Raw genomic sequence first — 24240 nt, 5'->3', positions numbered from 1 at the left:
ATAATATAAACCATATAATCTCTAGTACATGTTTCGTTCCGATTATGGAACATCTTCAGCTAAAATTTGATAAAATGGCAAGACAATTAAAATACATTGATATTGTGATGATACAAAAGCTAAAAGATATGATAAGATGGCTCGAAGATTAAAAACATATGATAATGATGATGAGATAAAGTTCATTCATGTTGGTTAAAAATTCAACAAGTCAGTGTTCAAATGACGATTAAAAACGGCGATAAGGTTCTTCTTCATCGTCATTTGAACACTGACTTGTTGAATTTTTAACCAACATGAATGAACTTTATCTCATCATCATTATCATATGTTTTTAATCTTCGAGCCATCTTATCATATCTTTTAGCTTTTGTATCATCACAGTATCAATGTATTTTAATTGTCTTGCCATTTTATCAAATTTTAGCTGAAGATGTTCCATAATCGGAACGAAACATGTACTAGAGATTATATGGTTTATATTATGTAATTAATAAGCCTATTATATAGAAATTGATAAGTATTGGAAGGTGGGAACCTACTCATAACTTAACCTTAGTTGAGCTGAGCCAATACGGAATAAATATGAGATTTATAAGCTGTAATCAAGTTTATGCTTGTGTACACGCCCTCATGTCGTTGGCTTTTTATTACTACCACTTTGATTTTCCAATATTTTATATGAACTGTTTTAATTAGAATTTTAATAGAAGTTTTAGTCTCCGACAAGATTATAGTTTAATCATAAGACAGTTTTCCGTTAGCATCTTTTTATTTTATCATTTTTCACATTTTTATTGTTCCGAATTTTAAGAACAGACTAAACTTTTAACTTCCACTTTTTATTTTAGTTGTATTTTTGATGATTGTATTTAACTTCCACTTTTAATTTAGTTGTGTTTTTGATTATTGTATTTAGGCTGAAGATGCCCTTAATTGAGGGCGAAACATGTCCCATGTAACTAAGAATTTAATTATGTAACAACTTTAAGTGAAAATATAAGTATTGAATAGGTGGAATAAATTAAAACACCTTTATTATTGTTGAACTGTTAACGTAGAGCGATACGAGGCTCACTTAGTAGAAGCGTATCAGGTATCTACTTGCAACTATAACCCTCAGGTAATAGGAGAAAAGTGTAAAAAAAACGGATGTAGCTGTAGAAAGTACTAGTAGTAAAAAACCTAGAACAAATCATGAACTTCAAACTATTCACTGCGAGCACTGTAACACTGATGTACCATCTTCACATTTTCAGGGTCACTTATAGAGTAATGCGCATAAAAATGATGCTAGTAGAAGTGGCTGCAATGCAAACATTGAGGAAATTAATACAGCATTTAAAAGTAGGCTTTCTAGTTGCAGAATTCGTGTTAGTCAAAAGTTTCAGAGTACTGAACACTTTTTAAATTGCATTCAACCGGATGTACTCTTGCTAAAACTTTGTCTAATCAAAATTTATTTAAAGTTAATTTTGAACTTTTCGCCTTGTACATTAAAAGCACGGATGAATCGGAAATAACGGACATTAAATCATTTAATACGAAAAATTTCGTCATAAGTCAGTCGACTAATTTTGGTGATGTACTTAGGGATGTCTCGAACATTTTTTCAACTAAGAGCAAGGAATTTCAGGAAAAGGAATCGGGGTGGGCTTTAGTTGAAATAATGTATCTAGAAGTTAACATCATTAAGTACAATCCTATGCAAGGTTCATCGTACATCGAGCTGCCGACATGGATTCAGCGAAAAGAAGCTGTTGTAGACATCCAAAACAATGACGAAGCATGTTTTGCATGGGCGATGATGTCGGTTTTAAATCCTGCTAAATCAGACGTAGCTAAAAGAACATCGTATCCACACTATTCAACGCAACTAAATTTCGATAGTATAGAATTTCCTGTGCAGTTAAAGGACATTAAGCTCTTTGAAGAACTAAATAACATTAGCATTAATGTGTATGGTGTAGAGAAAAAGTTTGTAGTAGGTCCTCTGTATTATACATGTCATAGGAGGAGTACTCATGTTAACTTACTCTATATCGAAAACAGTGAGAGTAGCCACTTTTGCTGGATTAAAAATCTGAGTAGACTTGTTAGTAGTCAGTTGTCAAAAGATAGGTGTAAAAAGTGGCTATGTGATGGATGCTTGCAGTATTTTAAAACTGAAGATCAGTTAACGAACCATTCCAAGAATGACTGCAATCATGTACGTACAGAGATACCTACTACAGGCAATAATGTTTTAAAATTTACAAATTATGACAAGCAGATGAGGGTACCTTTCGTGATTTATGCAGACTTTGAAGCCATCCTCATGTCATGCAGCACATGCTCGCCTAATCCTGACAACTCTTTCACATATGCTACGCACATGCATGTCCCGTATAACTTCATGTATTACATCAAGTGTAGTTATGATAGTACGCTTAACAAGTTAGAGCTGTATCAAGGACCTGATGCTGCTAAAGTATTTTTAGAAAGACTTGAAAGTGATGCAGTACGTCTTGGTCGTATTCTACATAGTAATATTCCTATGAAACCACTCACCGAAATTCAGTTAAATGATCATGAACGTGCTACAAAGTGTAGTATTTGTGATGGGGAATTTTCCGAAAATGACCCTAAAGTTTTGTCCATGATCATTTAACTGGTTTGTACAGATGCGCCACTCATAATAGCTGTAATCTTAAGTACAGAGTTCCAAAATTTATCCCTGTAATTTTTCATAACTTATCTGGTTACGACTCACATTTCATCATTTCACAATTTGGAGCTTCAGATGAAAAAGTAGATATAATCCCTCAGAATAAAGAGCGGTACATTGCATTTGCAAAGTCTGTAAAAGTAGATGAGGAGCATTCTATAAAACTGAGATTCCTTGACTCGTTTCGCTTTATGGCGAGTAGCCTCGATAAACTTTCTAGTCATTTACAGCCAGAACAATTTACGGAAATTAGACGCTTTTTTCCCTGAAGAAGGGCAGTTTAATTTACTTCGGCGTAAGGGTGTTTTTTGTTAGGAATATCTTGACTGCTTAGAACGCCTCGAAGAACGTGCTTTACCATCGAAACAATCATTTTACAGCTCGCTGAATTCAGCGGATATTAGTGATGATGACTACACGCACAACATATCTGGGAGCAGTTCCACATTCAAACGCTAGGTGAATACTCCGACTTATATTTAAAGACAAATGTACTTTTGTTAGCTGATGTTTTCGAAAATTTTCGCTGTGTTTGCAAGAAAACCTACAGCCTTGACCCATGTCAGTATTTTACAGCGCCTGGGTTAAGTTGGGATGCCATGTTAAAATACACGCAGGTGAATTTGGAACTGATATTGATATGGTGCACTTTATAAAATCGTCTATTCGAGACGGTCTAAGGCAAATAAGTAGTACATGCCGAGTTTCGATTCTGGTCAGGAATCTCAGTATATTGTTTATCTCGATGCTAATAATCAGTATGGGTGGGCGATGAGTCAGCATCTACCGGTGAGTGGTTTCCGTTGGCTAACGCAGTGCGAAATTGATGCTTTACATTTGCACGCCCTAGGCGATGAAGCTGATAAAGGCTATTTCCTCGAAGTTGACTTACAATATCCTAAAGAGTTACACACTTATAATGACTTACCATTCTGCCCTGAAAATATGAAGCCCCCGTACATCGCATCAACGACGAAAATGCTACTTGCTAATTTGTGTGATAAATCTAATTATGTTATTCATTACCGAAATTTAAAACAGTGTTTGCAGCATGGTTTGAAGTTATCCAAAATTCATCGCGTACTAGAATTTAATCAGTCACCGTGGCTAAAGCCATATATCGATCTGAACAATAATTTAAGAACAAATGCAGTTAACAAGTTTGAGAAAGATTTCTACAAGCTCATGAATAACAGTGTGTTTGGTAAGACTATGGAAAACGTTGACAAACGCGTTGATGTAAAATTGATTACAAACTGGGAAAATATTAAGAAAAGATATGGTGCTAACTATTTAATAAGTAAACCAAATTTCCACAGCTGTACCATCATACATGCAAATTTAGTTATTATACAGATGAATCGTGTTAGGGTTAAGTACGACAAACCTACCTGCGTCGGCTTTGCAGTACTTGAATTGGCTAAAACACTCATGTATGAATTCCATTACGATTATATGATGAAGAAGTACGCGCATAATGCGCAATTGCTCTACACGGATACCGATTCATTTATTTATCAAATCAACACTGATGACTATTACAATGATATAAAGCCAGACTTGGGTAGGTTTGATACTAGTAACTATCCTGCAAATAATCAATATCATCTACCGCTAGTGAACAAAAAGGTTCTAGGTAAAATGAAAGATGAATGTGCTGGAAATATTATCGATTCATTTGTAGGTACTAAATCAAGTCAACTGAGCTCGATAGCTGCAGTCGCTTAAGTGCGGCCAGTATCCAGTATTCGTGAGATACTAGGTTCGAACCCCACTGTCGGCAGCCCTGAAAATGGTTTTCCGTGGTTTCCCATTTTCACACCAGGCAAATGCTGGAGCTGTACCTTAATTAAGGCCACGGCCGCTACCTTCCCACTCCTAGCCCTTTCCTGTCCCACCGTCGCCGTAAGACCTATCTGTGTCGGTGCTACGGAAAACAACTAGCAAAAAAAAAAAAAAAAAGTCATATTGCATAAAAGTCTTAAATGAACTACAAATAAAGAGATTGAAGTTGATTAAAAAGAATGTCGTTCAGAATCAGCTAAGTTTTGAAAACTATAACAATTGCATTAAAAGTAATCCACCTATTTTGCATAAGCAAATGTCTGTCATTAGAAGCAAGAAGCACCAGTTGTACACATTTAATTAGTAAGGTAGCCCTTAATAATGTTGATTGCAAACGGTTTGTCATTCCAAATTCTACCAACACTCTAGCCTGGGGACATAGTAGTATTGATAGGTACTACTTTACATAAAGCAGATGTGTGTAAACATTATGCTAGAGGTGTGTACTTTGTAATATATACGTTAAGCTGTCTTACATCACAATTCACTGTACATATTGTATAAAGATAGGGAGAGGTACGCTGAGAGCGTAGTACGGCAAATTTAAACTTGTACATACAAGAATTGTGTCGAGAATAGGAGAAGTACGCAAACATCACTACGGTAAAATGATTCGAGATAAAACTTGTACATACAAGATGTAAATAAATAATGTAGAATTGGCATATTCTTTTATTTTAGATTAGGTATTACCTTCCTCCCGCTCCTTATTTGCAAGATAGAGTTTCGCTTATTACTCAAAGAAGAAAAGCAAGAAAAAAGGTGTTGAGCAGATTCGTAAGTATGTTATTGTCTAGCTCATGTTGAGAAGAGAATTTTTTTCTTTTTCTAAACAGTGTTTGATTCTAGTCTTGCAATGCAGTGTTCAACAACATCGAACTATAAACGGTAGTATTGTTCAAGTCTAAACTTGCACACTCTTGCTTTTGCGATGCATGTTCGATAGAGATGTACCTTGACAGAGGAAGAAGAGCAGCTTAGTAAGTAAGTTGAGAAGATATTTTTTTCTTTCTAAACAGTGTTTGATTCTAGTCATACAATGCAGTGTTCAGCACGGTGCTCTCATGACAGATGACAGCTGCACGTGGCTTTGTAAAGTATGTAGAATTTACCGCCACCACATTTCAGCTAAAGATTGCAGCACTGTGCTCTGTAGATTAAAGATGGCGGATGACAGCTGACGAAATTGCCCGCATGATAGCAGCACGGTGCTCTCTTGATTAAAGATGGCGGATGACTGCTGTCAGAAGAAAGCACGTGAGTTTGTTTCCAAACAAGAGCACGTGGAATTTGCCACCGCCACAAAGAGGGCAGCGCGGTCCTCTCTGTATTAAAGATGGCGGATAGCAAAAGCACGTGAGTTTGTAAAGCACTTCGACTTTGCCGCCACCACATAGAGTGCAGCACGGCGCTCTCTTGATTAAAGATGGCGGATGATAGCTGTCAAAAAAGCACGTGGGTTTGTAAAGCACGTGGAACTTGCCACCGCCACAAAGAGGGCAGCACGGTCCTCTCTGGATTAAAGATGGTGGATAGCAAAAGCACGTGAGTTTGTAAAGCACTTCGAATTTGCCGCCACCACATAAGAGTGCAGCACGGCGCTCTCTTGATTAAAGACGGCGGATGACAGCTGTCAAAAAAGCACGTGGATTTGTTTACTGATTCAAATCTCGCGCTAGTGAGGTCAAGTTGGTGGCACTGAGGTTTAGGCCCGCCAAGATGACAGAACTGCGGATGACAGGTGACGAATTTGCAGCTACTGCGATAAAGAGGGCAGCACGGTGCTCTGTCGTTTAAAGATGGTGGATGACAGCTGTCAAAAAAGCACGTGGATTTGTTTACACATTCAAATCACGCCCTAGTGAGGTTAAGTTGGTACCACTAAGGTTTAGGTCCATCAAGATGGCTGCACTGAGGTTTGTGATACGTTGTTGTCTGTCAAGAAACACGTGGATTTGTTTACAAATTCAAATCTTGCACTTGTGAGGTTAAGTTGGTACTACTGGGGTTTAGGCCCGTCAAGATGGCAGCAGTGAGGTTAGCAATGCGTTGTTGTCGATGACAGCTGTCAAAAAGCACGTGGCTTTGTTTACAAATTCAAATCTCCAGCCAAAATTCAAATATCCAGCCAAAATTCAAATTTCCCGCGGGTGGTGGAGGCCTCTCCCAAGAGCCGGAGGAGGTGGTGGCCGCCGAATCCGCCTATTATACTACTCACGATAGACAATGTTGTTAGACAACAATCTCCACTATCCATCAACTTGGTGTTTTTTATTAATACTTGTTCTAAGGATTCTTCTATCATTTTTCTGTAATTTGTCTGTTGTAGATTTTACATTTAATTTGAATAAAGTTTCACTAGCATACGTTGCCTCTGGTTTAACTATGGAATTATAGTGTTTCAGCTTAGCGTTTATCGAAAGAGATTTTTTTTAATAGGTTGGCCAAGTAAGTCTTCGTGCTTGTTTAAATTTAGTTGTTCTGTATACTGTTGCTTCTTTTTAATTTGTGTTCCATGTTATTATTTCCCCAAGACATTTGAATTTCTGAACAATTTTAATCTCTTTATTACTGTTCAGTTGAATAACTGGTCAATCAACTTTAAAAGTTGGCATCGTTTCTGTTTTTTCAATTGAAATTTGTAATCCCATTTTTTTGCTATAATTTCTAGTTGTTCAATTTGAAATTTAGCCTCTTCTATTGTATTTGCAAGTAATGCTAAATCGTCTGCAAAAGCAAGGCAGTTGAGTTTAATATTTCTACCGATCTTGATAGCTGGTTGGCATTTCTTGTTCCATTCACGCATAACCTTCTCCAATGCACAATTAAATAACAATGGTGAATGTACGTCTCCTTGTCGAAGTCCAGTTCTTATAATGAATGATTCTGATAATTCACCTCCAAATTTAACTTTTGCCTTCATATGTTTAAAAGTCATACTAATGAGGTTAACAAGTTTTTGGTGTAAACAAAATTCTTTAAGGCTTTTTAATAATGATTAACGATGAATACTGTCCCATGCTTTTTTTAAATCTACAAACGTGATGACTAGACCCTTACTTCAAACTCTTTGGTGCTTCATTATCCATTCTAAACTAATGATTTGATCTGGACAGCTTCTACCTGGTCAAAATCCTCCCTGATATTCTCCAAGTTCTTGATCAAGTTGTTCTTGGATTCTTATATATATTATCTTGGATAAAGTATTGTAATATCAAGCAAGGATATACCCCGATAATAATTTTAATCGGAGCGATCACCTTTCTTATACAGCGGGTGGATTATCGCTGTATTCCATTCCTTGGGAAGCTTCTCCGTGTTCCAAATATCAATGATGCATTTATGTAGGTTTTGAATAGTCTGATCATTAGCATTCTTCCATATTTCTGCTACTATTTGATTTTCTCCTGCTGCTTTGTAGTTTTTAAGTGCATTAATTGCTGTTTTCACTTCATTGTAAACTGGTGGTATAATCTTTTGTAATGGAGTTTTATTTTTTTGGATTAGGGTCAAATTTTAAATGTTCCTCAGGATCCTCACAATTAAGTAACTCATTAAAGTATTCTGCAAGGATGTTAGCATTATCTTGATTATTGTGTGCCATTTTTCCATTTTCATTTGTTAACATAAGTGTGAGAGGGGTAAACTTAGATTGATATTGCTTGAATGTTTTGTAATAGTCTCTTGTTTTATGCTGATTGAATGTTTCCTCTATAGTGTTAAGCATTTCCTTTTGATAATTCCTTTTAATTGTCCTAATTCCTTTAGCTGTTCGTCTTCTGGCATTAATTAGTTCTTCTCGAGATTTTTCTGTTTTCCTCTGTTGATCATTTAACCATGGCTTGTGCCTTGCTTGAATTGCTTTGTCACATTCCCCGTTCCACCACGCATGTTTCTTTCTCCTTTTAATTGGAGCGATTTCTTCAGCTAGGGTTTTAAGTTTGTTGATCATCGTCTCTAATTTGTCATTTAGAGGTGTTTTGGATCTCTCTAAATATATTTTATTATTTATTAAGTAACTGGGATCATAATTTCTCCTTGCTTTGAGATGATTACGTTTGTGTTTCCTTTTTGGTGTTAACTTGATTTTCATTTTTCATTTTCAATGATTCGAGTCAATGTCTACCCCACGGAGGACTCGGACATTATAAATTTCTTTATGATAATCTTTATCCATGGCAACATGATCAATCTGAAACTCTCCCAATTTTACAGTAGGGCATTTCCATGTCATAAGTTTATGTGGTCGCCTCATGAATCTGGTGGTTTCCAAAATAAGTCCATGATCTGCACAAAGTTCAATTAATCTTTGGCCATTTTTGTTTGTTAGTTTATTAGCTGACTATTTTCCTGCAACTGTGCGATACTCCTTTTCTCTGCCTATTTTAGCATTGAAATCTCCAAGTAAGATTTTTATATGCTCATCAGGGATCTTCGATAATATGTAATCAAGTTCTTCCCAAAAGTTTTCAACTCCTTCTCTATCTTTATTGTTTTTGTCATTTGTTGGTGCATGGACATTTATTAAAGTATAAGTTTTATTCCCTACTTTAACTGTTAGAAGTGCCATCCTCGAAGAGTTTGAAGAAAAATCTTCAATTGAATCTATTATGCTACTATGAACAAGAAAATCTACACCAAATTGGGGGACATTCTTCTTTACTCTTTGTCCTGCAGGTCCTTTGTAGAGACGATAACCTCCTGATTCAATTGGGTCGTGGTCTGTGTTCGTAAGTTCTTGTAAAGCCATTATTAAAATCCTATTTTGGTCCATCACATCAGTTAAATGTTTCAACTTGCCCACCTTACTGTAGTCTCTTCTTACATTGTTGGGTTTATCCGCTGTCTGTTGATTGTCTGTTTGGCTTCCAGGTGCTCCGACTCGCCTAGGTCTTCTACTTGACACCCCACCGATTCTGAGTGGCGTCTTTGTGCAGACCCTTGTTGTCGTTTGTCCACACCGGTGGATTTATTCATTAGAAGACTCATCATCATTGATTGTCTGATCTTTCGATCGAAACATTTCTGACCGCGGTCAGGCTTTACAATTTCAGATGTGATCTGGAAAGGTGATTAATGAAGTATGAATTGGTGATAAATGAAACGCTGCAAGTTCATCCTAGTTGTTCAAACGTTATGGTTTTCCCGCCAATCCATACGTCAGAAAATGAGTGAGAGGGATGACAGTAGTTAAGATATTCTTATAACAAAGCCTTTATAATGCCTAACAAACAGTCCTAATTTATATACTTTTATGAATGTCCTTTTTCTAAAAATATGGTAACAAGTTGCATACTAGCAGTTCTACAAGAACACAATTATTGCTGCATCGAATCTTGTGTTGGTTGAGGGCGTAAGAAATAAGTTTAGAGCCTAAACAGTTTAATCTTCAGAATAATGATGAAGAAAAATGTTACTGAATTACTCCATGTGGAGTTTGAATAAATTTTAAAGCTAGATTGTAGTTAATCTTTTGTGATGAGACAATTCTGCCACTCTCCCAAATTACGCTGTTGGAGCGAGGGAAATGCCTGATAGTAAGTAGCCACAACTATAAAGTTCTATGAGACACAGTTAATTCTACTGAAATTAGAGCTGAAACAGTTTGATCTTTAGAATAATGATGAAGAAAATATTTCTGATCACTCCAAGGGGGGTTTAAAATAAAATTTAAAGTTGTTAGTTTGTTGTGATGAGAAAGCACGTACGGGTGAGGAAGAGTGCTCATAGCTGTGCTTCTATGAGCAATGACATGATAACTACTCATCCATCAATCAATAGAAGACAAAATTACTCCACATTCACAGACAAAGGCTAGTAATACATGAGCGAAGTTGAAAGGTGAAAATATGATGTAAATACCACAAAGTAATAGAAAATATTACTCCTAGAAGGAAGATCGTATTATATTCTAAGAAAGATTGATAGATTACATTAAGAAAGGTAGTTTATTTGGATGATGAGACTTGATCCTAGATTGATGGCTTCTTATGGCTCATGGTTCCTGGTGTTTCATTGTTACAACATAGCATTGCGCTCACATTTTAAATACACATTTCCAAGGATGAGATCTCTCACTGGTTAGAGATGTTGATCTGGGAATCCTCTTCCTAACGTTGGTACGATCAAATGTGTGATGCTTTGCAGAATTCGGGATGTTTCTCCTCTTCTTGATAAGTTGTCATGGATAGCTGAAACGTACAAAAATCCATTAGTATGTGTTCCGACCTGTCTATAAAATAATTCCAGAGCAAAATGACAGTATCTTAGCTCTCGATTTCAGAAAAATAGGGGATATGAGGTCTACTTCACCTTGCTTAATTGTTTCTATGGAGGTGCGTCACACGGTATATTTTGCCCTGCCATCATTCACATTATTGGTTAGTTTCTCTTTCAGAACAAACTCTTATTCTCCTCAGCACGTGCTAGCCTTGAATTGCCTCAGTCCGTGTCACGTGGTCTACTCGCTCCCCGCACAACTTGACTAAAGAAACAAAACATCAGCTTGCTCCTGGTGAACCACTATGTCATCAAATAATACGCTAGATGGAAATAGAACAGAAAATACACAGGGACAGGTTCCCCATTTCACACCTTTAGTCACTGAAAACCTTCGATGTGTTAGTGTGACCGCCTAAAACTCGCCCATGAATGCACTGATAACGATCGTAATCGGGCAGCAACAGTAACCCTGGGAAAAACGATACCTGCTACCTTCTCTGATATCGAATACTGAAAAGAAAAAAAAAAATATATATATATATATTTCTAAAAAAATGGAAGAGGAGTGGCTGTTGCAAAAGACTTATTTCATAGATCTGTTCAACCAGCTTGACGTGCCATCAGAAGAAAACAACGTACTGAAAATCACTGTGCTAAATCTCGTAACCGTTCAAGCCAGCACTTGTGACATGTAGGCCTAATGCATACAAAGGAACCGACAACAAACTCCTACAGATCGATCGGCTATCCTCCAACGGCAGTCAGACTACTTTGCCGATAATCAGCAACAAAGAATTTACATAACCACCAACTGTAAGTTCTGCTCCCACCTTCACACCTGTGCCCTTAATTATAGCTGAGGAAGTAGTGACTGCCATCAACAAGATGAAGAATGGGAGAGCAGCTGGCCCAGACGATGTACCAGGAGAAATATGGGAAAAAACCTCACGAGTCCTTGCTACACTCTTCAACCAAATAATCACTCGCACACGGACACCTAGCATGACAGTTCTAATTTTGAAAGGTAAAGGACCTGTGACCGACAGCTCAACTATTCGACTCCTCTGTCCGAGTGAGTCCTGGATAGCTGGCTCACCCAACCAGTATGGATTTGTTAAGGGCTACAGCACCATTGATGCAATCCATGCCTCCTCCCTATTGATAGAAGAACGCAGACAGAGGCAGAAAAATGTACACCAGGCATTTCTAGACCTGGAGAAAGCTTTGACCCAGTCCCACACGGTCTTATTTGGCGTGCTCTGTGCTATCATGGAGTTCCAGGAGTCTATATCAGAATATCACTAGTATGGTCCGGAGTCCAGCCGGAATTTCTGTACCTTTTCATATCACTGTTGGTGTACATCAGGGCTCTGCTCTATCACCACTATTATCATCCTCTGCATAAACAGTATCAGCAATGGCTGCACTTCTGGACATTTCTCTACGCACTTGCCCAAGAAAAACGCCTTGAACTCCAGTACCAGGCCTAAACATGGACTGAGCCTCAACATACAGATGACTGAATACACTGAATGTGGCCCCTAAACCAGTGGTACCACCAAAAGTAACGATCTCGACCTGTGATTCTGCTTCTGAGGGTAAACGCAGCCGAGATGCCTCAGCACTGTGGTTCACCCATTGACAGCAGGCTCTTCATACCACGTGAGAACTGCACACGTTGCTCCGATTGTGGAGAAAGTAAGGGAAGCTTGTCTCCACCGGTACAGGACTACCCACTCAATGGCGTACCACCACGTGGAAGACCACTCTTCCAGCCTTGTTTGCGCCTCTCCCAGAGCAAACACCATGAATATCAATGGTGAATGTGGACACCCTGTGTTCTGAATGGCCATCTCCAATACACACACAGCTTCTGGACCTTGCCTATGAGAGATTCAGGCACTTTGATGTGACTGTCTAGGCACCCTATACGAGTAGTATGCCTTACAATTAGGTCTTTCCCTCTTTCCCAGTGCTGTTCCATTGACATCTTTAAGGTGAAGATCAGGTCTCTTCTTCTGTTGGGTTTGAATCCATGCTGTTCTTCTTCCAGGTCAGGTTTCATGACTGCCCACAGTCTGGAATTTTTCCTGTTTTTTTTTTCAGAGAAGTGTGATACCCCTATAGTTAGCACATTTTCTTCTGCATCCCCATATAGCTGTCGAAGTTCCATATGGCCACTGCACTCCAGGTGTACCTATTGCTTTGATCATGCCAGCAAATACATGAATGTCACTATCATTCTGTCTAAATTACGACAGACTTCTTCATTAATATAAGGAAGGAAAAAGTTCAATGAATATTAACTATATTCTTTTAAGACTCTTCTGTGAATACTTGAAAATAATGTGAGCTAAACTGTTGTATCAGTGAATTTTTAGATTGCCACATTTTCTTAATGCTCGCACTGGAGTCGCCTCCATCTGCTGCCTAATGCAGCACACAAATGTTCTCTGTCACTGAGGGGTTAACGTGCTATTCAGTGTTACCATTTCCTGGACTGCATTTTCCAAAAAGTACTGGATTATACATCTTCTTATAATATTGTGGTCTGATCAGTTTTACTCTACTCTGTTATCTCTCAAACATTGATGATTGTGTAATATTGCAATGGTAGTCCTGAACACTTTCTTTCCTGGTCTCAGTAATTCAGTGTTTGCATGTGAATGGCACTCAGCATTGTTTGTTTGTTTGTTTGTTTGTTTGTTTGGGAACATCCACTACAAATGCATCGATAGAATTTGTATTGCACGGAAATTTAGAAATGTGTAACCGCATTTGACAGTATAGAGAGAGAGCGAAACCCTATCTGATGCCTTTCTTGATTTGTGCCTTTTTTTTCCAACAGCATTGATGTTTATTTTTGTGTTAAGTATAAACAAACTAACTTTGTTTTTTCTAGACGATGCTATGTCTGGACGAACCTCAAGAAGTTCCTCGGGGAGAACCATAGTGACCACTCAGAAGCAGTTGGTATGGGGCAGTGTTCCAGTAGGAAAGTCTGTGACAGAATCGTGCTCATTAAGAAACGAGCTGAATACTCCCATCAAACTTCTAATGACAGTCTATGACCCTACAAACTCATATAAAGTATGATATTCTCCTGCTGTGTTCTACAAAATGTTGTACTAAAGTGTGTTACCACTTGTTAATCTGTCTCTGTTTTTATTTTACAGTTGCTGAATGAACTCGGAGAAGCAGTTGTTCAGCGTAAGATAACTCTACATTCTTTAGAATGTTCAACATTCACTGTTGTCTTCTCCCCATCAAAATGTGGTGCTGCATTTGGAAAAATTAAATTATGCGAAATTTCTTCGAGAATGACCACCAATAGATTAGCTGTAAGTCTATCTCTTCTCTTTGTTATGGTGTGTGAGTGATACACATATTTCAATATGTATTCTTGGGGATGTGACATTTAATTTAAAACGTACTATGCTCAGGATTCGAACCACAGATGCTGTCCTTCCTCTGTTGGGCTCCGAAGTTCATGCCTATTTATATACTGTTTGTTTTTACGTTATCTATAGGAGTGGGACTGTGTGGCCGTGGTCTTGCTTTGCTACTGTATGGGATAGACCATACAGCCAGGGTCTCCGTTGCGAGTCTTCAGAAGAGGAAATGGCACTAAAAACCTGACGTTGATGTCAAAAATCACCAGAACAAATTGAGCCGTTTTTCTTTGGGTTCCTTCCAGTTAGTGAATCAAGTAATCCTGGTCAAGGTCCCCTACACTGGAGCAATACTCTCATCAAGTTGTTTTTGTACTTCTCATTCCCCAGACCAATAACTTCATCTCCCTATTCCTGTATGCTTCCTTTGTTTCCTTCATAATTTTGTCCATAACCATTAGAAATAAGAGATGACAGAACGCTTCCATTTCAACATTCCGTCTTTTGAACCGGAGTCCGTACGCTGCTGACACAGTGGTTGTATATTGCATGCACCATGTCTGCAGTTTGTGTACCCAGTCTCTTCTCACTGGGAACATTATCGTATGCCTTTGTTAGATCTATAAAGTCATGACCAGATCCTTTCCATTAATTGCTGGTTATCGCCGTAATACCCACGTATATCATTAATTTGCCATAAGAGAACTGACCTTGAAGGTTTTCCAATGAGATGTAAGAAGTGAAATGAAACAGCGTAAAAGGCGCGCTTTTTATTTTTATCATGTTTATCATGATTGCAATGTTTTGATACCGTTATGTATAGTATGAGCATGTCCAGCTCAATGGCTAAATGGTTAGCACGCGTTAGGATTCAGTTCAAGGGGTCATGATCAGGTCGGGGATTTTATCTTTTATTGGTTAATTCTGACAATTCGGGAGCTGTGTGTGTGTGTGGCAACTTGCGCATTGGGATTCATCCTAGGCAGAGCCGCATTTTTATAGGCGCGTAGATCACCTGTCACGCGACAACTCGAAAGATCTGCAGCCATGTTCGGAGTCCACACGCCATTATTATTTTTTTTTTTTTTCTTTTCTTTTTTTCTTTGCGTTTAAGCCATCTGTGGACCACGGTGCTTGTGTTCTAGCTGTGTTTTTTATGTCGTCTGCCCCTTTTAGCATACTGGATTGTGTTCTTAGTGGCCTCTTGAGCCTTCCTGTTGGCCCAGTATTCCTTCATTTTCTCGCTGAATTCTTTCCTGCGCTCCTCTGACCAATTCCCGGCTCCTTTGTGGCTAGCTGATGTAAGGGATGTTAGAAAAGGTTTAGTTTTGACCATTAAACGGTATGCATTTCTGTCAGTAATGGCGGCTTGATTAATATTAAGCTCTGCAAGATCTTTGTCCACTTGTTTGGTCCAGGGGAATCCAGTAGCTTTGCTTTTGTTAGCAACCTTGAAGATCTTATGGGATAATCTATTAGGATCCATTCTGTATAGGTGTCCATAGAAAGTCAGACGTTTTCTCCTGATGGCATCTATGAGGTTTTCTTGATGCTGGTAGAGCTCATTGTTGGGTTTGTACCATCGCCTTCCATCTGGTAGGATCCTTGGCCCTATTATTCTTCTCAGGAATTTCCGTTCATGCACTTCCAGGGCTCTCGGAGGGTTTTTTTAGTTAGGGATAGGCATTCTGCTGCGTAGAGGACTGATGGTCTGACTACTGCATTATAGTGTCTCAGTTTTACATTCTTTGATAAATGCTTTGAGGCATATAGTTTTCTGCAGGCATGGTAGGCCTTGTCTAATTTGATTCTCCTTTGTTCAAGAGCCATCGTTTCACTTAGGTCCTCCGATATCCACTCTCCGAGGTACTTCACATTTTTAGCTCTCTTGATGTGTTTTGTATCACTGACTCCCATTGTTGTAGGGGCATCTTTGATGTTGGTCATAAACTCGGTCTTTCCAATGTTGATCATGAGGCCCGCTTTAGCTGCTATAGAGTGCAGTGTTTGAAGCTGCATAGTGGCCTCATGCATGTTGTTTGCTAATAAAGTAAGGTCATCAGCAAAGGCCAGGCATGGAATCCTCAGGTTGTCTGATTTAAACCCCATTCTTAATCCGGTGTTCTCAGATAATGACATGGTCCATTCTCTTATGATCTTTTCCAGGACACAGTTAAATAATATGCATGAGATACAATCTCCTTGCCTCACCCCTGTTTTGATTGTGAAGCTCTCTGATAATTGACCTCTAAACTTAACTTTGGAAGTGGTGTTGTGCAGGGTGGCTTGCACCAACCTATTAATTTTTTCATTTAGTCCCAGTTTTCTGAAGGTGTTGAAGAGTGTGATCCTATCCACGGAGTCGTATTATTATTATTATTATTATTATTATTATTATTATTATTATTATTATTATTATATTCATATGACGAAAAATGCCCAAATACAGTACCTGTATTTTATTACTTTGTGACCCGCATTTATAGTTTTTCGGCATCCATCGTCATTTTCCTCCTCTCCCTTGAAAAGAGATGCTTCGAGGTTTTACTGTATTACAACAACTAAGACCCACTACATCTTTACAAAATATGCTACTGTTCGTTATGCTTTGCCGATTCCTACAAAATTATTCATGAATTGCGTATTCCTGATCTTGTAGAATCATTACTATTCTGTTTTAGAACACTACTTTCACTGCGATGCAATGTGACCAAGTGTGGTGAGCCAGTAGCTTGGCGACTGAGGTTAACAGGGAGTACTACTTGGCAACCATCCTCTGTTAACACTATTCAGAGGGAAAACATGGAAGGGATCTGACATTTCGAAAAATGAAGGTATCAGCCAATGAAAGACAAAGGCCATGAAGTTCGTGAAAATGAAATGCTCCCTAGGCCTCGAATGTTCTAATAGCATTGGGGTCGTAAGAAACAAGAGTTGACCCAGGGATATTATAGAAAAAAAGTGAAGAGCCTTGCACAAGTAAGTTATAGCAATGCCAGAACTCAGCTAAGGACCCCATGGTCGCCAACCCATGCTCCCAAAGTTAGTGTCCCTGGGACCCCTTTTAGTCCCGTCCTACGACACGCAGGGGATACATTGGATGTATTTCCACTGCCCATACAAAATAGTACAAAGCCGACATCTGTGTTACGTTTATGTCAACATCATTTGAAAACTTGTGATCATAATTTGTAGGGCTGCAGTCTTCATTTGGGTTTTGGAAAGACAAAAATTCAAGATAATAATCATAATCGTAAGAAGACAACATTGACTTTGGCGTTAGTGAATATTGAGCTACACTTGTCATTTGAATCACATGTCTGACTTTCACAGGAGTTGTATAACACTTACGGTCGATATCTGTGATCCACTTTGTATTGGCTTTCATACTCTTCACACCCTATGCATAGGAGTGATAGAATAACACTCACAGTATCACTGCCTGTCATAAAAGGTCACTAAAAGGGTCGCCAAGGACTCTTAACATGGAAGCGCGGGTTGTCAACCACAGGACCCTCAGCTGAGTCCTAGAATTTTTTCCACTTGTGCCAGGTCTGTACTTTAATTTTTCCTAAACATCCTCATTTGGGTAGTTCAATCATAAAAGAAACCACCAATAATATTATTAGATGGTTCTTATTACCTTTTTGCTGCTTTAAAAAAAATGTGGTAGAAGATGGGATGAAATTCCACTTGAGTGTTTCCGTCCATCTACCCTCTTATGTTCAAATGGCAATTCATCAAAATGATGTCAGAAGAAAATACATAATGGAACCCATAAATAAAAAACTTTAAATGAATTTTTAGAGCACCTAAATTCCATTAACAGTAAGATCAAGTTCACAATGGAAGTGGAAAATGAAGGCAAATTACCTTTTCTTGATGTGTTAGTATACAAGAAGAACGATGGTACACTAGACCATGCAATGTACAAGAAACCTACACATTCTGAAAGATACCTTCATAAGTCTTCACATCACCACCCCTCCCAAAAAGCAGCTCTCCTTCGAACGTTATATACTAGGGTGAATAATGTTGCAGACGATGATAACCGCTCGAGTGCAATGAGAGAACTGACAACATCCATGAAGGAAAACGGCTATACATCTGAAGACATGATATATAAGTAATAATAATAACGTAAACGTTTCCACCTTTTCAGTACTAAAATATATTCACAAAATTATAAATTACACGGTACTAGTTTCGACCCATCTAGGGGTCATCATCAGCCGTATTGGAGCAAAGATCACTTTTGGCAAAATCCTAAGAAAATTATTCTTTAAAATAACATAATAATCAAAAATAATCAAACCACAACTCAACTTCAACTACGGTTGTTTTATCAAGAGTTTCCCCGATAAACATACGTTAAGAAAATCTTGTATTTCTCCAATTTATCTTCAAGATTAACAAAATGTACACGTCTCCAACATAAAGAAGAACCTTATCGCCGATTTTACTTCGTCACTTGAACATTGACTTGTTGAATTTTTAACCAACATGAATGAACTTTATTTCATCATCATAATCATATGTTTTAATCTTCGTGCCATTCTGTCATATCTTTTAGCTTTCGTATCATAATAACATCAATGTGTTTTAATTGTCTTGCCATTTTATCAAATTTTAGCTGAAGATGTTCCATAATCGGAACGAAACATGTACTAGAGATTAAGATGGTTTATATTATGTAATTAATATACCTGTTATACAGGAATTGATAAGAATTGGAAGGTGGGAACCTACTCATAACTTAACCTTAGTAGTGGAAGGGATGACCAGAGAGTAGGGAGGTGAGTCGTCATCGCGAGGTTATAAAAGTCGATGCAACGGTGGTGAGAGGTATCATGTATCAAATGGAAGAAGTGAAGGAAGAGTGATGGTCAGTGGTTTTAGAGTAGTGATCAGAGCTAAGAGTTGTGTTTGAAGAGGTTTTGGAATCATCGAGGAGTTCTACAAGTGGTAGTTGGATCCGAGGAGAGACTGGTACTATGCTGATAGTGAAACATCATTTACTTGTGAGGATGGACTTCACAAGGTGTTTCAATATTATTTTCCAATTTGTTACGATCTATTGAGTGGACGTAACTACATTGGAGCTTCCTACACGCGTACAACTCCTTGTTACATAAGAAGATAACAGCAGACGGCTCCCGACTTCAGCTCATAGGTTTTTCTAGGAATTTCAAGTTCAACAGCGGTATATGCAGACATCAGGTAATTAAAGCATCAGACATGTTATGCATTCATAACATGAAGAAGAATGTAATCGGCGGCAATATCACATTTCACTTCAAGTTCATGCCAATAGTTTTCTTTGTTTAGATTAAATTTTCTTTTTAAATGTTACTGCAAATCTCAAAATATATATATTTTCTTTTGTTAAATTAAAATATGTCAATGCTTGTTCATTGTGACGTAAATTATAGTCATAAACTCAGTTTTATTTTAATTATAATAAGTGATTCTAGTTCCATGCACAATCCTCAATAATCTAATATTGTCCTGATCCATATCCCTGTATACTGCCAGATGTGTGAGTTTATCACCTCACGCCTTGAGATAATTGAGATATGAGGCATGCTCTACCAAATTTTGTTGTTTTTTCTTAAAAAGCAACTGGCACTCAGACAAATGTTATGTATATTGTGTGAAGGAGATGAAGGTATAAGAGTAGTGGTTGGAGTAGCCACAGTATTTATCTGTCAATATGTTGACTGTATTTGTTTTGTATTTTAAACTTTCTATTGTAATAAGCAACTCTCTCATGTCTTCCTTGAGTTCTGTGATCCATCTAATATTATTCATACTCTTACTCTTCCATAATTTTTCTATTTTCCCTACTGATTCTATTTTCTAGTGACTGTATTAAATGCCCTAAGAATTATTTTTGCTTCTTTTTCATTTTGCTAGTCACAGTTTCTATTTCTTTATAAACTGTTTCATTGAAAGCTAGTCTCCAGACTCCGTTTACTTGATAGTTTTTATTTAAACAGGTTCTCACTATTCTTCTTTCTAACTTGAGTACTCTATCTATTGCAACTCTGTTCGTTGTTTTGAATAATGTTTCACATGCATATGTAATGTGTGGCTGGGTGACTGTTTTGAAGTGTTTCAATTTCTTGTTCAGTTTGTATATGATTATTTAACCTAAATATTTAAATTTTTCTAGAATTTTTTTTCTTGGTCACCCAGTTTAATTTTGTTTGCAAGCAGGAGTTAGCATAATTTCTGTTTTTTCTTTTAATGAAATTTTCAGACCAATATTTTGAGCTATTTCCTCTAGAGATTTTATTTGTTGTTTTGTTTCCTAAATATTATTGGCCAGAAGAGCGAGATCATCAGCAAATCCTAGACAGTTCAAATGGATGTTATCCTTCTGGGTCCTAATTTTTATATTTTTCAAGTTATTCTTGTACCATTCCCTTATAACGTACTCTAGCGCACAGTTAAAAAGAAGAGGTGATAATCCGCCATCCTGTCTTAAACCAGTTGTTGCCAAGAATGGTTCAGAAAGTTCTCCTCTGAACTTAATTTTAGAAATTGTATTAGTTAGGGTAAGTTCAATCAATTTGATTAGCTTTGGGTAAGTCTGAAATGTCTTAACATTTTCAATAATTATGGTCTGTGGATGGAGTTGTAAGCTTTCCTAAAATCTATAAATGTTATTGAAAGGGGCTTGATCAAGTTGTTCTGTATCCATTTAGGGCTATTGCTCAGGTGGCAGATGCCCTGTTAGTTGTTTACCTAGACTTTTGTTAAATGATTTCAAAGTAGTTGAAAATTTACAAACATCTCCCTTGATATAATTCTACTCCCAAATACCTCTTCCTATAAACAAGTATTTTCCTGAATTTGTCCTCTTGTATTCCAACTTCATATTATGATTTTTCCTACTTTTAAAAACTTCACTCAAGCTTTATTAATTTACTAATGTCATACCAAGCCATCTCCTCTCTTGACAGCTCGAAACCTTCTGCTCAGTCAAGCTGTTCATCTTCTTACTTCGAAGTCTTCCCAGCCCAATGTTTGCAATATTTTTGTAACTCTACTTGTTTGTCAGAAATTGCCCACAACGACCTTTCTTTGGCTCTTTTCCAGTCCTTGTATCAAGTAATCCTGGTGAGGGTCACTCTACTGACCTCTCCTTTACATCCATACTGCAACCCCTAGATATCTAACCTTTATGTGATTACCCTAATGAAGATCTTTCTTTACATTAACACCTAGGTGCCTACATAAGTTAGTCACCCTATCAACACAGTAATTAAAAGTGCGAGAACTTTTCTTGTTTGGTGAAACTTCCAACATGACCCATTCCATGAAGCCATGACCATCGCATCGTCGTTCGAAGAAAATCTGTTGGATATGTTGGACTGGCCTGCTCAAAGCCCCAACCTGAACCCCATTGAACATCTTTCTGTTGAACTAGAGCGTCAGCTGTGTACCAGATTAATTCGCACAACAACCCAGCAGCATATCAGAACTTTACTGCAATGCTTTCTGCTGTAATAGTAGCAAAAGAAGGTCCTGCACATGGAAAGAACAGTAAGGTGAGGAACACAGTGACATCTGTCACTGCTGCTGTCTTCGCTCTCTGCTTTACTCTCGCTGTTTTAGCTTGAAGTGGGGAAGAGGTAGCCTGGTTCCAGATCCATTCTCGTGGTGAGACTGTGAACAGTCTGCCATTCTGTACTACACTGTGTTCATTGAATAGGACTTTCCTCCAGGAGAGGCTTTCTGACTTCATATTTAGTAATGATCGAGCATTAGTTTCTCCTCAGCTTTCAACACCAGGGTGCATTGAGCGCAAAAGCAGTGAGACCATCATAAGGCAGATTGGCATAGCATCGGTCTGTGATGTGGCTCTGCTGGTATGGATTGGCTTCCAAAACGACGAGAGAATTACAGTTGTCCTAGAAGTTGGTGAGCATTAACATCATAGCATTACGTAACACAATTTTGAGTCTAGCATCTGTGGGGCAGTCCTGGTCTGTTCACTGGAGGTAGTAAATGTGGAGATGTTCATAGTTGCTGGGGAGACTGACTACCTCTGATCAAGTAAGGGTCTCGATGAACAATACCGTAATGTTATCTGTACAGGATCGAAGCCAACCGAAGATGTGATTCTCACTGAATTGTGTTTTCTTTTCCCTAGATTCCACTCTGTGGCTACGGTGGTTCCATAAAGTTCAGCATCAGAGACGTTGTTAGAGACAAGACGGGCCACATGTGTCTAAACCTAGGCCAAGTAGAACGGTCACTGCAGACTCATTTCAAGATCATCAATAAGGGGAACCTGGGTGCCTTTGCTTTGATAATGCACATAAGTAGAGGTAAGTGCATCAGTTTGTATGTCAAAAGGATAATTAGCTTGCTCTCACTAGTTTAGCGATAATTAATAATCGTCTTCATTGTCAGTTGAATGTGCTCTTCTTTTCAATATTTAAACATACCATTCATTTACACTAACAGTAAAGGTAAAATGACTGCTAACAGCACAGCTCTTCCTTAGTGCATTCCTCATTAAGTCATTTTCTTGCTTGGCATGACGTAAATTTCACGTCCGAGTTCTCATCAAATTTATATAGAAAGGCTTATTCTTCTTTTTCCTTTATTTTCTCCCTCTCTCTCCCTTGACTATTTTTGCTATTACCAGTTAGTACAAACACGTTTTTCCCAGCCCTGAAAATGTTCTTTGTCATTGACATTGTAGTCCGGTTTGACGTACCGCAAAAGGTCAGTGGAAGCAGAAGTTAGAATGCCTACTACACAGGCTTCACTGCTGTATTCCGGGATCATTTTTCACCTTCTGAATCAACAAGTTGTGCACTTTCCTGCCATCTGTTTCATAATTAGAAGTAATATGAAATTGTTATATATTGTGCCCATGCTAGTCAGACTCTCACCCAGTTGTTATCGGTCGAGCACACTTATAAGAGAGGAAAGGACAACTCTAGGAACACCTTTGATTGAAATAATACCATATAACACAAATAAAATAAAATAAAATTCAAACTTTATTAAACTAAAGCATGATCAACAACACCAGAATGGCAAAATGAAAATAAGAAACATGAATTTGAGCCTCTGATGGAAAATTAAATCTCACTTCATTGGTTAGAGTAAATCTTAGTTCAACGAAAACGACATACGTGAGAACAGACATCATTCAAATTAATGCTTAGGATAAATTAAATTTCATCTAACTTGATGGGCTTACTAATCTAAAATTTACATCATATTTTGAACAACAAATCTTACATCAAGTAATTAGTTCATTCTTCTGACACTCCTATGCCTCTCATTTGCTGTTTCAATCATCAATTAAATTACCGTATTTACCGGAATAATTCCGGCCGTCGAATAATGCCCACACGCTCATTTTAGGAAGGCTCATTTAAAAAAATGAAATGAACTAAAATTCCTTCCATCGAAAGAGTAACATAGGCATAAACATTTCACATCACTCCGCGAGGTCCACGTGGTCTTTACGCAAATATGATCATGTGATAGGTATTTCATTAATCTGAACTTGCAATAGGCTCAATTCCCTGTAGATGGGAAGATTCGTTGTCTCTTGCATCACTAGAATCCTCCCCTAAATTACAAGTTCGTTACACTCCACGCCTAAAACACTTCTCACACGTGGTCTCTCTTTACTGGACAGTAACACTACCGGTGGTGGATAATTCTTTTTGTGCAATGTAAACACTTGAAATAGAGACACGGGCGAAACCTGATGTTAGTTTTGCGATACAGTAAAACCTTGTTAATTCAAACTCTTTGTAATACAGATATTGGACTTGCAATTACGTGATTTTTGAATTAACAGCCATCTTGTAATTCAGAAATGCTAACCCTCGCCAGTTTTCGCGGATTCTGCTTTTCCGCGTACTGCCTGCTACGTGATATTGTGGCGTTTCTTAAAACCCTGAATACAAAAGATTCGTTGTCTCTTGCATCACTAGAATCCTCCCCTAAATTACAAGTTCGTTACACTCCACGCCTAAAACACTTCTCACACGTGGTCTCTTTTTACTGGACAGTAACACTACCGGTGGTGGATAA

The 24240-nt window shown here is 37.9% G+C and overlaps 1 protein-coding gene across 1 annotated transcript in view; it reads left to right on the top strand.

Moving 5' to 3' along the window:
• spd-2 (spindle defective 2) overlaps window positions 1-24240 on the top strand; it is a 740229-nt gene that overhangs the window by 576362 nt on the left and 139627 nt on the right. The window contains exons 18-20 of the mRNA XM_067150605.2: window positions 13677-13864; window positions 13951-14115; window positions 22328-22505. Coding sequence (XP_067006706.2) covers window positions 13677-13864; window positions 13951-14115; window positions 22328-22505 — 531 coding nt within the window. The remainder of the gene's footprint in view (window positions 1-13676; window positions 13865-13950; window positions 14116-22327; window positions 22506-24240) is intronic.

The sequence above is a fragment of the Anabrus simplex genome, chromosome 7 (genome assembly GCF_040414725.1).
Source record: "Anabrus simplex isolate iqAnaSimp1 chromosome 7, ASM4041472v1, whole genome shotgun sequence".
In the NCBI taxonomy this organism is placed as follows: domain Eukaryota; kingdom Metazoa; phylum Arthropoda; class Insecta; order Orthoptera; family Tettigoniidae; genus Anabrus; species Anabrus simplex.
This window is presented reverse-complemented; position numbering and strand designations above follow the sequence as displayed.